The sequence below is a fragment of the Schistocerca gregaria genome, chromosome 11 (genome assembly GCF_023897955.1).
Source record: "Schistocerca gregaria isolate iqSchGreg1 chromosome 11, iqSchGreg1.2, whole genome shotgun sequence".
NCBI lineage: Eukaryota > Metazoa > Arthropoda > Insecta > Orthoptera > Acrididae > Schistocerca > Schistocerca gregaria.
The window spans coordinates 112,015,100-112,029,206 of record NC_064930.1 but is presented as its reverse complement, the minus strand read 5'-3'; the positions used below and the strand labels follow the sequence as shown (position 1 = coordinate 112,029,206).

Genomic DNA, 14,107 nt, shown 5'->3' with positions numbered 1-14,107 from the left:
TTATTAACGTTTGGTGAATATTATGTAAGTATATCATACTCCTTATTGGATTTACAGATTGCATTACTGTGAAAACAGATAATACTTCAACTACTGTTGCATTTTTTATCAAATACTGAAGTCCAATTATAAATAATACTACAATAAAAAGTTATACAATTCAGTCCAACAGTTGTTTACAGTTTGATTTTTTTGTAAACATCTGCAGGTAATGCAACTGTGTCAATTATCTTTCTACACAGTAGACTGCAATGGCATGTAAAAGGGGAGCACAGCAAGAAACTCGACAGCAGCTTTTAATAGTCTTCATATCTTTCCAGTCACTTATTGAAAGTATTTCAAATAACTGCAGATGAAATATACTTAGTACGAGCAGTACTGTCTGGTAAACATTTGTGCACAACAAGCGTAGCCAGAAATTTATCTGCAGTTACAAAAATAATTAAATGAAGTGCTGGGTAGCAATTAAAACGATTGTTTATATGCAGTTGCTCACAAGCCGAACTTCGTTAAGTGCTGGCGAAAAACAATTTTACTTAAATGCTGGGATGTGACCCGCGAGATATGAGTAGGTACAAAATAAATATTTATAGATATTGGTCTACACGAGTAAACAAAGGGGCACTAGGCGGGAAAAGCAAAGATGAGGGGGAATGAAAACGTTTCTACATTACATGTAAAATACACAGAACTTCGACGGTCACATAATTCAAAGAATTATCGGTATACATAATATATTAATGAATTAATAGCAACACACTTATAGGTTATATTCTTACTTTTCATCATAAGTCTCTGTTTGTCATTTACACTAGGTGGCTTGTCCATTGCATTTAGTATTGAGCCTAAGAGATCCATAATTTACTTTCCTGTTTACAGGAGTAAAAAACTTAATATTTTTCCAAACAATTTCACAATGAAATATTCACACAAGATCGACTAGTTTTTCAAAACACTTCTTTGACACTGGTAACAAAGATATTGTAGTGTCTAATCAATGATCATATACTACATTTCATTACTCAAAGACTTTCTCAACTATAGATATTATTTAATTAATTGAAGCATATTTACGGCAATGACTTATTAATATGTAGTAATGTTTTATCTAATTGATATTCCGCTTCTAAATTAACATTTGGTCCAAAATCAACTACATTGACCAGTAATTATTCAGTGTAATGCAATAATAAATAATAAAGCATACGTTTTTTTGTTATTTATTATTAAAGTTTTGAGTTAAGGAAGTAAATATATTTAAATTTCAAAAGGGAAAAATTGTCGTTCGAGATTTACATGGCATTGGTCGATGGTGTTTAGTTCTTTGCCGTAGTGTTTAATGTTACTAAATATCTCTGTCAGTTTGATTCGATTTGTTCGTTCTCGTCGTTGTTGCAATGGTGGACAAATGTATTGAGTTGGCGTTCAATAAAGATAAACCTGAAATTTATTTTGTAGAAATCTGGTTAACCAATGTTTAAAAAAACGCCAATATTTGGGTGATGTATTATCTGCGTAGGTGTGACACATCGTATGTTTCCCACTTATAGGAATTTGTGGTTGCATGGGAAAGAGGACATGCCCGCCAGCATCCATTTATTGTGTTTTATTGCTAAAGCGTATAATAAAGGACGACCGTGTTGTGTTTTCATAAATTGCGGTAACTTATCGAAATTGTTATGTTAATTATATGGGAGGAGCATCGTAGGGTTTAGGTTTATATGTTGTAGTTTACAAACCAATTCTCACAATGTTGCAAAGTGTGCAGTTTAGTCAACCTCCTCCCCCAATGCCGAATCTCTCCATACCACCCCCTAACTTTCCACCGCCCCAGCAACCCCCGCCGCAGCAGCAACAGCTTCGTTATGGAACCGATCCAAGAGGAGTACACAGGGGACATTTTTTCCAGCCTTTCCGTCCGTACACCAGACCAGGCCCTGTAGGTGCAGATAGTGAGTTTGATGGCAAACGATTGCGCAAATCGGTTATGAGAAAGACAGTTGACTACAACTCAGCAATAATTAAAATGTTGGAGGTATGTATAATGAGGGAAAGGCTAGAATGTATAGATTTCCTGTGACTGGTAGATTAATAGTGTTTGTACCATGCCTCGGTGATTTGTGTATATGATTTCATTTCTTATCATTAGGAAACAGAGTATACTGTTACTTATTCTCATCTGTTAACGTTCCTTCAGTATACTGACAGTTGAAGCAGTGTTATACTTGTAATCGGTACCTGTGTTGGTTCAAGGGTTATTATTTATGTATTAGGGTTCTCAGAAATAAGTTCTTTCGGTGCAGTCGCTATTTGCAGTAATTGGTTTCAATGTTTTCATTGAATTTTGTGTAACAGTTGATCATGAAACGGGAGATGTAGTTGAGAGTAGGTGTGTGTGCGGAGCATTATAATTTGCTGTAATGTTTTTCAAATCACGTCCGTGTAACGTTAGACCCACTGCTGCTATTTATAGCATTATAAACGTGTGTGTGTGTGTGTCACCTTTTTAGCTGCTTTTGACAATATCTCATCTTTATAAGAAACCTAGCTGAAACTTGGAACTTAGAGGGATATGTATTTATTATATTGTGTGTGGAAAAATCATAGTTCCTACACCTGTTTGGAAAGTATTTGAACTGTCAGATCCTTCACTTCCTCCTATATTTCTCTCTGCATGTAGTGTATGATACTTTTCTAGTTTTGTTCCATGTGAGGTGACACAGTGGTTTGCACAAGGCACAATAGGAAGGAGTGGAGTTTAAATTGTCATCTGGCCATTCTGTTTCAAATGTGCCACGATATCCCAGTTGTTAAAGAGAATGCTGCTATGATACCTCTGGAAACTAACCAATTCAGTTTCTTACCCCCATTCTTGCTGTATTCAGGTTTGACCCAAGTCTCTCATGACCTTTTTGTTTCAAACTGTAGCGTCTTATTACATCTACAGTTGATCACTTTCAGTGCCAGTTATTTTTCATAGTGGAGCCATTGACAGCTTTAACAAAATGTTTAAATTATTTCTTATTTTCCCTCTATTATGTTGCACAAAATAAATTAAAATATTTTGTCAACCAATGCTGATACTTCAGGAGGGAGATCACACATTTGGGGAGGGGGGGCAGTTTGTAGTTTGTGTCTGGAACAAGCGCCTGCCTATTTCCTTCTTTCACTCAACTGGAAATCGACTTACCTGGGTGGGTCTGCTAACCATATTGCAGATGCAACACCAGGTCTAGGCTAGTTCATATTTGTTTTTTGTTCATATTGTAAATATTTGAACTCGACATTTTTTATTAAGTTTCTGGACGCTCCTGGCCTACTGTTTGCATAAGTTTGTATTTATTTGTTTATTTTGCACCTTGTGAGGTAGTTCACAGGTAAGATAGTGACATTGTATTTGTGAAGACTGGGTTCAAATCCCCATTCAGCCATAATGATTTAGGCTTTCATAATTTGCTTAGGATGAATGCCATGATATTCATTTTCATAATTTGCCTAGAATGAATGCCATGATATTCATTTGAAAAGGACACAACCCTTTTCCTTCCCTAGTCTTGTCCATTGTGATTTCATCTTTTTATTTTTAAATTTATTATCCTTTAATTTGATCTACAACTGTTCTGAATCAAGTCAGATGTCTTGGTATCTTTGTCCATTGTGATTTCATCTTTTTATTTTTAAATTTATTATCCTTTAATTTGATCTACAACTGTTCTGAATCAAGTCAGATGTCTTGGTATCTTTGTTTATCCCATTTCTGACCAGTGATAAATGGTGTATTTAAACTCGGCTACAATAATGTAAACTCCCATGTAAAACATTGTACTATACAATTTAAGAGTAGCATTGGACAGTATGTAGCTAGATAAATAATATGTTGAAATATTTGACACAATTATAAAGGATATGGAAAGTGTTGGTAGTATGGACAAGTCAGTATGAATGAACAGTCATCCTCTTACTGTTGTTTCATCTGTTCTGGTGGTTGGTCATTTATCACATCTACATCTGCATTCGTTCATTTACACATCATGCTCCTATCAGAGCCTTCAAGGATGTGGAATGTGTCCAGGTATACACACCAAAGCAGTCACTGCAGGTTACATCTCTAAAGTATTCTGACAACAAATTGTGAGTGATGCTAATTATTAACATTGATAATCATGGGATTTACTTCTTGGTTACCTTACTTAATGTACTGGGAAAAACCAGCTATATATTTCATGAATAACAGTGTTGACCACCTGTACTCCAGTCCTTCAAGTTCCCATTTCCAAAATATTTTTGAGCAAGAGCAAAATACTATGAGTCGTAAAATTTGTTCTTTGGGACTGTTTTGTCCCTCATTTTATCAATTCATTTCTGAATAGAAAGCAGGAAAATTATGTTATTATGTACTCTAATCTTTATCATCTTGTTTGTAAAGTTGTTATAGTTTCCGTTCCTTTCAAAGTACTCATGTAATATCCCATTACGTTACAGCTTTTGTGTATCTTATTCACCAGCTGAGAACCACAGTGGTCACATCACTTTGTTATGAAAAAGATAATTGAAGTATTGAAAAAAATTGTAACAGGAGAAATGCACAAAATTACACAGTTATCACTATGGTCATACTGTACTGAATGATTGTGAATCTGCTACCATGACCAAATTTGATTAGTGGAAAATGTAGGGAGAATTCAGAGAACAGCTGCTTTGTCATCGCATTCCTTAGTCATGAGATGTGTAACATGTAAGTGTCCATCTAAATTTGTTGGAAGAGAGAGAACAACAAACTCATTGCACACTAAAACAGGTACTCTCCAACACAACTTGGCAAATATATTACTTTGTGCCATACACACCTAAAATATTGACCATTATGATTAATTTAGAGAAGTAATGCTTACTCTGAGGTGTAGCAAAATTATTGTACTCACAAGTCATGTCTAAATGCAATAGGAACACTGCAAAATAATATATGAATCCACCAACACTCATCGCACAGTCACTTATTAAATAAGATGTAGGAGTTGATTATTTATTTGTTTGTTTACTTGTGGCAAGAATGTATCCTCATCCGTATAGATAGTGTGATATACATTCCTTTAATGACACATTTAACAATCATAATTACATACAGTATGGCATTCAACTGCCACATCTATATAATGTGACTTGAAAGTATGATAATAATACAAAGAATAACAGTTCTACTAGTAATCTGTACAATATATTTCTATTTAACCTAAAAGATATAAACACTGTGAAAAACTGAAGACGCATAACTAAAAGATTGTGAGAGAGATAATGAGTAGGAAATATGAAAGGAGAAAGTTCCCATCATAGTCACTAGGAGTTATAACTCATTCTATTACACGCACTACACACCCCTCACAGCATCCTGTTAAAGTCCGCTAAGGAATATTTTGATATTTCACAAAATCAAAATTTTATTTTGCAGTATAGTATTGTTATAACTATAAGATTAATCTATGTGTAAACCTGCATGTTTGATCTCTGCTGGCTGTGGGAACAACACTTCGTTTGTCTGATGATTAAGTGGAATTAAAAATGAGTGTTGGTGAGGATGTGGACATGCAACGATGGAGAGATATGAGCTCCATGTGCATAATGTCATCATTGAACACTTCACTTTCATTACCTGCCATTGGCACTTCATCCAGACTTAGCCCATAGTCCCTGATTCTAAACTGTTTTGGAAGAAAAACTGAATCATAATTACAGAACCAGCATATAAAAATGAGTCTGTGGGTGGCTTGTTTAGATGTATTTAGAGGCAACTGTCAGGGCTGAAAGGGGGGGGGGGAGGTAACACCCACAATATTTTATAAAATGCCTGGTGAAACTGCAATTTAAAATTATTATTGTTAAAATTATCATTCTTTTTAAACATGAAATGTGGTAGTTCTATCATCTAGTTTTGTTTTTTCGTTGTTTTCCAAAATCACTTTTGGCAAATGCTAGGATGCTACCGTCAGGAAGGTCCCCATGGCAAACCACCTGTGGGAACAGATCCGTGGTCTTCGAAAATTATCCTCTGGTGAATAAATTGCTACGGCTCATCTGAGATGATGATCATAGTTCAAGATCTTCTCCCATTATCCAGTTTTAAGATTTTCGTGGTCCTTCTAAATCATTGAAGGCAAATGCTGAAATTATTCCTTTGAAATCGACATGGATTTTTCTTCACCAGTCTGAATTTGTTCTCAGTGTTTAATGACCTCATCACTGACAGTTTGTAAAATGCTTATCTTTATTTACTCCCACCCATTGATGTCAAAGGAATCTGTTATGGTGATCGTTGAATGATAATCTGTAGCTTTTATATGGAAGCTTCTGGTTCCTGAAATAAGTTCTGATTTCTACAGTAGACCATTTAATAATTTATTAATTTTTTGTTTTGTTTTTTTCAGTCTCGGGTGTGGCAACGTGATTTCCGAGACAGACGGTCGCTGCAGCCGGATGTGCTGTACTACCCAGACCTCCAGCCGCCCCCAGCGTATGCAGATAATCCCATTAACTCAGTCACCACACGTTTTGTCAAGACTGCTACCAATAAAATGAGGTAATGTCGCTGCTACCAGGCCAATGTTGTTGTTTTTCTTAAGACAGTTGCTGTGTTTCCTCACAGGTGATGGTGATGTAGGAACAGTATTTTAAATCATCGAACTTTTCACTGTCTTGAATTTTTGATTAATTCTCCCTTGAGCCTATGTCATAAATGACTGTTTCTGCGATGTTTCGTGCACAGATAAACCTTACCAGTCTGTTCTCTTCGAACCTATTACTCCTTTCCCAGAGGAGAAGTAAATCGTGGCTTACAAAGGTCGCAATTTTATGTACTTGTATGAGTTTCCATCTACTGCCGGTTGGTGAGTAAATTTCTCGTAGCCATGTTTGTGGCATTTGTCTGCTCAGTGAGTGTTTACATAGTGATAAATTATGTTTAAGTGTCGTACATCCCCTCCCCCTTCCAAGATCTAGGTTGTGACAACAGACTGATCTGTGGGGTAGCCTGTGGCCTCGGAAGATGACAGTTTGATTGCGAGTTGATGAAGTTAATACATGTAGACATGAAATTAAAGTTGTGGTAACAGGCTTATCTGTTGTGATTTGCATTCCTCACTTGCAACATTTGCGCACATGCATGCAATCTATTTTTGACAAAGGCCTTATTGCCTGGAAGCTTACTTTGTGATAGTCTTTTTGTTGTGCCTCTCTACAACTCAACATCTCTGTCATATGGTGAGTAGCAATTTTCGTAATATTTTCATTTAACTAAGATTGGTATAACTAGAAAATAAGAAAAACAATGGGTACGATTTTATGAGGTCGATGATAAGGTACACATGGAGTCCCAAAACCCACTAAAAGTTTCAATAAAGTGAAATTCTCTAATGTAAATAATTAACAAGTTGTTGTAATGACAGTGTGCAGTTTTGGACACAGAAAAATCATGGCTATAATACGATGATATTTGATTTTGGAAATAAGTACATCTTGAGGTTTGAACATTCTGAAACACACAAATTTTGAATACAAATAAGTTTCGAGTATAAAATGTTTGGAAGAAATAAGACACTTATTGGAAATAGAAAAATGAAGACTTTCAGATGAGCTGTTTCGAAAACTATTTGCTCATTGAAAATTTCACCTCGCCTGATTTGCGCATGTAGTAAATCACCGGTATTTCTGCCCAAAAAATATTTGCTTTAAACTAGCTATAATATTATCATTAATGATGAGAAACTACACAGTGAACACTAAAGTTTAGAGATTCCTGCTTCAATAAAAAAAAAATGGGTATTTCTTGTAACTATGGTATGTGTAATATTAACAAAATGAGATAAGACAAGGAGGAAAAAGTATTATTGATGTCAGGAGTGGTCGAAGAACAAGTAGGGCCGTCTCACACTGTTCTTACAACACTGAATAAAATTACATTGTGATTGACAGATTACAGTGGTGGGGGCAGTGTTGCCAGCAAACAGTTAGTCACATTTGACTGGCACCTATGAAACAAGCAATCTGCTCTTGCAGCACTTATGAATGAGTGGCGATTGGCTGACCCGTACTGCTCTGCCCCCTAAAACATCGATCACAAAGTTGTTGTAATTGAAGTACTTCGAGAAGGTTTTAGGTAATTTCTGTTTTATTATTATATTACAGAAGTTAACGTACTTGGAAGACAAGTTGCTTGGTATGATTTCAATCCCTATTTTTGAACTTGCAAGAGAAATCTGATTTTCTAACTGCCATACTTTTCTCCCTCTATCCTTGGAGATGAACATAACTGTGGTGCTATAAAATGATGCAGAAGTGGTGGTAGAACATACTTACACAGTTATGTTTACAGTTGCAAGCATACACAATTGATGATGATTAATTGTAGGTAAGTATGAATGGATTTCTCGTTCCTTTGTGTCTTGCCTTGAAAATATGTTGTCCCACAACTATCATATAATTCTGTAATATGTGTGCTTGCTATTTATTTTACAGTATTTTAGAACTCTGTAAATTTGTGTTGTGCATTGATGTCAGATAGCATACAAATTTTCAGGTAGAAGGACAATCTCTTGTTGTTCTGTGTATTTTCTAAGTTTAATAATTATTTATAGTTTAAGCACAGTTTTTTTAAGCAATTGTTCATTGTTGCTCAGGAATTGCATTAGTCACCAAATGATGACATTGTGGGAAAAAATCACATTAGCGGAGTGGTGTGGGTTTAAAATATTAAGAATAGCTGTTTGATTTAACACAATAAAAGCTTAAAAGTACTAGGAGTATAAGACACTGTAAAAGTAAATCATTTGGTTTTCTTGTTGGCTAGTGAAAACAATTTTTTTAGATGTGCAAGGAAATAAACTTTTTGAATAGTAGACATTGATTAAAGCTGTGGTTCTTAGCCACACTGCAATCCCTTCCAAGGTAGCAAGTGGGGGCACTGAGTTGGAAAAGGCTGAGAACCACTGGGTTAGAGAATAAATTCTGTGGCATCAGTAACTGAAAACTTATAATCATCATGTGGTTGTTAAATGAGTGTCATTACTAAGAAGGCACAATGATTCTTTGTGTAGGTTGGTGCAAAATGCAGGGGGAAAAGGAAAACTAAGGAGAAGAAAACAAAAATTATATAAGTAACTGAGCCATCTGCTTCTTTGTTCATTATAGTAATAATGAAAATTGTTAGAAATGAAGTTAAATGGTATAAAAAATCAGAATGATTATCTTTTTTGATATATACCTGGAGGATAGAGAGAGATATTGTCAGTCACCCTCCTTCCTACACTAAGCATTGTATTTCAATAAAAGCATGGTCTCTGTGCAATTTGGTCATGCTGTTTTAGTAACAGCTTAATTTGTTTGAATTTACTGTGAAGTATGCTCTCCAGTAACATTAACAATGCAAATGTCAATAAATTACTCAGTGGCTCTGTACTTTGGTCTGCTCAGTATGTGCTGTTTTCCAGGTGTCCCATATTCTGCATGGCGTGGACACCGGAGGGGCGCAGACTGGTCACAGGAGCGTCCAGTGGAGAGTTCACATTGTGGAATGGACTCACGTTCAACTTTGAGACAATATTGCAGGTGGGTTGGTTTACAATATCCTCATTGCTTTGCTGTGTGCTAGCTTCAGGACTCTGCTGGTTTGAATTGAGATTGACAATGTGCTGGGAGTATTTCCCATTTCATCATCTGCATTATTCGTTATGTATTTATGCGTTTATTTTACATAACAAGATTAAACTGATCAAGCCCACGTCTACATTTAACCATACGTCTTTCATGATGTGCATAATACTTGAACAGTAAAATAATAATGGCGACGGTGATGCGGTAGTGATGATGATGATGATGATGATGATGGTGGTGGTGATGATTACAGAAGCTGTCTGAAATGTAAAAAAGTTCATGGAGGAAATTTGTAAACTCTTTAAAATAAATATAGGTGCAAGACTAAATGGCAATTTAATCTCTAGTTATCTTTAACTGTTTGTTAGAGGGGGAAAAACAGTTCGAATTTGGAATGAAAAATTACAAGATTAAATATCGCCAGTGAAATTGGTAAGAAACAAATACTTTATTGCCTGGACTTTGTCAGCGATTTTGCTGTGTAGTCTGAACATACAGCAGAAGCAGAAATACGTGGCAGTGTTCTCGAACAGATAGCCAATTGACCAGGAAAAAATTTCTGCAGAGAAAACCAAATTTATCACAGACACAAGAAAGATTCACCAGTATTTTAGACAAACATTGGTCAAATGGAAAAGGGCAAATAATATGTACAAGAGAGAAGTCAGTAAAATGCATTAGAAGAAAATGAAATCATACACAAGATGGGAAGGACATATGGGATAACAAAATGTAGTTACAGTAAAACTTGGACATCAAGAAATTACAATACAATAATGAAACCAGAATGACTCAGTCCAAACAAATGCCCAACACTGAATTGTAATTTAAATAAACTAGAAATATTGGAGAGAAGATGTTGTTGTTGTGGTCTTCAGTCCTGAGACTGGTTTGATGCAGCTCTCCATGCTACTCTATCCTGTGCAAGCTTCTTCATCTCCAAGTACCTACTGCAATCTACATCCTTCTGAATCTGCTTAGTGTATTCATCTCTTGGTCTCCCTCTACGATTGTTACCCTCCACGCTGCCCTCCAACACTAAATTGGTGATCCCATGATGCCTCATAACATGTCCTACCAACCGATCCCTTCTTCTGGTCAAGTTGTGCCACAAACTTCTCTTCTCCCCAATCCTATTCAATACTTCCTCATTAGTTATGTGATCTACCCATCTAATCTTCAGCATTCTTCTGTAGCACCACATTTCGAAAGCTTTTATTCTCTTCTTGTCCAAAATATTTATCGTCCATGTTTCACTTCCATACATGGCTACACTCCATACAAATACTATCATAAATGACTTCCTGACACTTAAATCTATACTCGATGTTAACAAATTTCTCTTCTTCCGAAATGCTTTCCTTGCCATTGTCAGTCTACATTTTATATCCTGTCTACTTCGACCATCATCAGTTATTTTGCTCCCCAAATAGCAAAACTCCTCTACTGCTTTAGGTGTCTCATTTCCTAATATAATTCCCTCAGCATCATCCGACTTAATTCGACTATATTCCATTATACTCATTTTGCTTTTGTTGATGTTCGTCTTATATCCTCCTTTCAAGACACTGTCCATTCCGTTCAACTGCTCTTACAAGTCCTTTGCTGTCTCTGACAGAATTACAATGTCATCGGCGAACCTCAAAGTTTTTATTTCTCCTCCATGAATTTTAATACCTACTCCGAATTTTACTTTTGTTTCCTTCACTGCTTGCTGAATATACAGATTGAACTACAACCCTGTCTCACTCACTTCCCAACCACTGCTTCCCTTTAATGTCCTCGGCTCTTATTACTGCCATCATTTCTGTACAAATTGTAAATAGCCTTTTGCTCCCTGTATTTTACCCCTGCCACCTTCAGAATTTGAAAGAGAGTATTCCAGTCAACATTGTCAAAAGCTTTCTCTAAGTCTACAAATGCTAGAAACGTAGGTTTGCCCTTCCTTAATCTAGCTTCTAAGATACGTCGTAGGGTCAGTATTGCCTCACGTGATCCAACATTTGTGCGGAATCCAAACTGATCTTCCCCGAGGTCGGCTTCTACTAGTTTTTCCATTCGTCTGTAAAGAATTCGCGTTAGTATTTTGCAGCTGTGACTTATTAAACTGATAGTTCGATAATTTTCACATCTGTCAGCACCTGCTTTCTTTGGGATTGGAATTATTATATTCTTCTTGAAGTCTGAGGGTACTTCGCCTCTCTCATACATCTTGCTCACCAGATGAAAGAGTTTTGTCAGGACTGGCTCTCCCTAGGCTGTCAGTAGTTCTAATGGAATGTTGTCTACTTCCGGGGCCTTGTTTCGACTCAGGTCTTTCAGTGCTTTGTCAAACTCTTCACGCAGTATCGTATCTCCCATTTCATCTTCATCTACATCCTCTTCCATTTCCATAATATTGTCCTCAAGTACATTGCCCTTGTATAGACCCTCTTTATACTCCTTCCACCTTTCAGCTTTCCCTTCTTTGCTTAGAACTGGGTTTCCATCTGAGCTCTTGATGTTCATACAAGTGGTTCTCTTGTCTCCAAAGGTCTCTTTAATTTTCCTGTAGGCAGTATCTACCTTACCCCTAGTGAGATAAGCCTCTACATCTTACATTTGTCCTCTAGCCATCCCTGCTTAGCCATTTTGCACTTTCTGTCGATCTCATTTTTGAGACGTCTGTTTTCCTTTTTGCCTGCTTCATTTACTGCATTTTTATATTTTCTCCTTTCATCAATTAAATTCAATATTTCTTCTGTTACCCAAGGATTTCTACTAGCCCTCGTCTTTTTACCTACTTGATCCTCTGCTGCCTTCACTACTTCATCCCTCAAAGCTACCTATTCTTCTTCCACTGTATTTCTTTCCCCCATTCCTCTCAATTGTTCCCTTATGCCCTCCCTGAAACTCTGTACAGCCTCTGGTTCTTTTAGTTTATCCAGGTCCCATCGCCTTAAATTCCCACCTTTTTGCAGTTTCTTCAGTTTTAATCTACAGGTCATAACCAATAGATTGTGGTCAGAGTCCACATCTGCCCCTGGAAATGTCTTACAATTTAAAACCTGGTTCCTAAATCACTGTCTTACCATTATATAATCTATCTGAAACCTGTCAATATCTCCAGGCTTCTTCCATGTGTACAACCTTCTTTTATGATTCTTGAACCAAGTGTTAGCTATGATTAAGTTGTGCTCTGTGCAAAATTCTACCAGGCGGCTTCCTCTTTCATTTCTTAGCTGCAGTCTATATTCACCTACTACATTTCCTTCTCTAGCTTTTCCTACTACTGAATTCCAGTCACCCATGACTATTAAATTTTGTCACCCTTCACTATCTGAATAATTTCTTTTATTTCATCATACATTTCTTCAATTTCTTCTTCATCTGCAGAGCTAGTTGGCATATAAACTTGTACTACTGTAGTAGGTGTGGGCTTCGTATCTATCTTGGCCACAATAATGCGTTCACTATGCTGTTTGTAGTAGCTTACCCGCATTCCTATTGTTTTATTTATTATTAAACCTACTCCTGCATGACCTCTATTTGAAGTATCACGAGGAAAATTTTAGGCCAAATAAGAAGTACAGAGCCCTGAAAATTAAGAAGCACTATTATTGATGAAATGTATCAAAAAATAACAGACTATACGGAAAAAACAGTGAAAACTGCAGGTTCGAATATCAGCAGTGTAAGAAAAAGATGGATTGCTACTTACTGTAAAGTTGAAACATTAACACAGAGACGGGCACAGCTGAAAGATACTTACACATTAGCTTTCGGCCAGAGCCTCCATCAAAAAAAGAAAAAGCAACCACATTCATTCACATAGCACACGTCATTAACACCTGACCACGTTCTCCGGAAACTTGGGCGAGAGCTGCCGGCCAAGTCAGTCCTGTGCGTGTGATGTACTTGCTTGTGTAAATGAATGTGGATGTGTTTCTTTTTCTAACAAAAATTGTGGCCAAAAGCTAATGTGTAAGTAAGTGTCTTTCAGTTGCACCTCCTTTGCGAATTAACATGTCATCTTTATGTTAAGTAGCAATCTATCTTTTCCCCACATTGTGAAACATTAAGTAAATGAAGACATATTCTTTGGACATTTATACTGGGTGATTTTACTAAGTGGTGAAGAATCCAGGAAACAATCCCTAAGAGAATAAGGAGCAAAAACGGTTATATGGCCACATGGTCAGAAATGTTTTCCAAGGGAGGAATTTCCTCTTCAACGTGGAGATAAAAGATCTTTGACAGTCTCTACTATCAGCACACGGCAGGTGGCCACCAGCACGGGTTAAGCCAAATGACTGTGTGGAACATTCTCCATCACAACTGCCACTATCCGTATCACTTACAACAAATGCAGTCTTTATTAGCTACCAACTTGTCTCTATGGCTACAGTTTTGTTGCTTGTTCACCGCACAGCCGCTACTGTGCTGAGATTTCTGTTATCTATGCTATTCACAAATCAGGCTATCTTTG

General features: G+C 36.6%; 2 protein-coding genes across 3 annotated transcripts in view; one reads left to right on the top strand and one right to left on the bottom strand.

The window, feature by feature from the left end:
• Positions 1-1,011, bottom strand: part of LOC126295275 (sperm-associated antigen 7 homolog) — an 81,196-nt gene extending 80,185 nt beyond the window's left edge. The window contains exon 1 of the mRNA XM_049987704.1: positions 780-1,011. Coding sequence (XP_049843661.1) covers positions 780-858 — 79 coding nt within the window. The 5' untranslated portion in view covers positions 859-1,011. The remainder of the gene's footprint in view (positions 1-779) is intronic.
• A 269-nt stretch (positions 1,012-1,280) lies between these two features.
• The window catches only part of LOC126295126 (pre-mRNA 3' end processing protein WDR33-like), a 155,856-nt gene continuing 143,029 nt past the window's right edge, over positions 1,281-14,107 (top strand). Inside the window, exons 1-3 of one of the 2 annotated variants that reach the window (XM_049987397.1) lie at positions 1,281-2,035; positions 6,420-6,571; positions 9,477-9,594. In XM_049987397.1, the coding sequence (XP_049843354.1) occupies positions 1,751-2,035; positions 6,420-6,571; positions 9,477-9,594 (555 nt within the window). In that variant the 5' untranslated portion in view covers positions 1,281-1,750. The remainder of the gene's footprint in view (positions 2,036-6,419; positions 6,572-9,476; positions 9,595-14,107) is intronic. The other variant, XM_049987396.1, reaches the window with a different exon arrangement.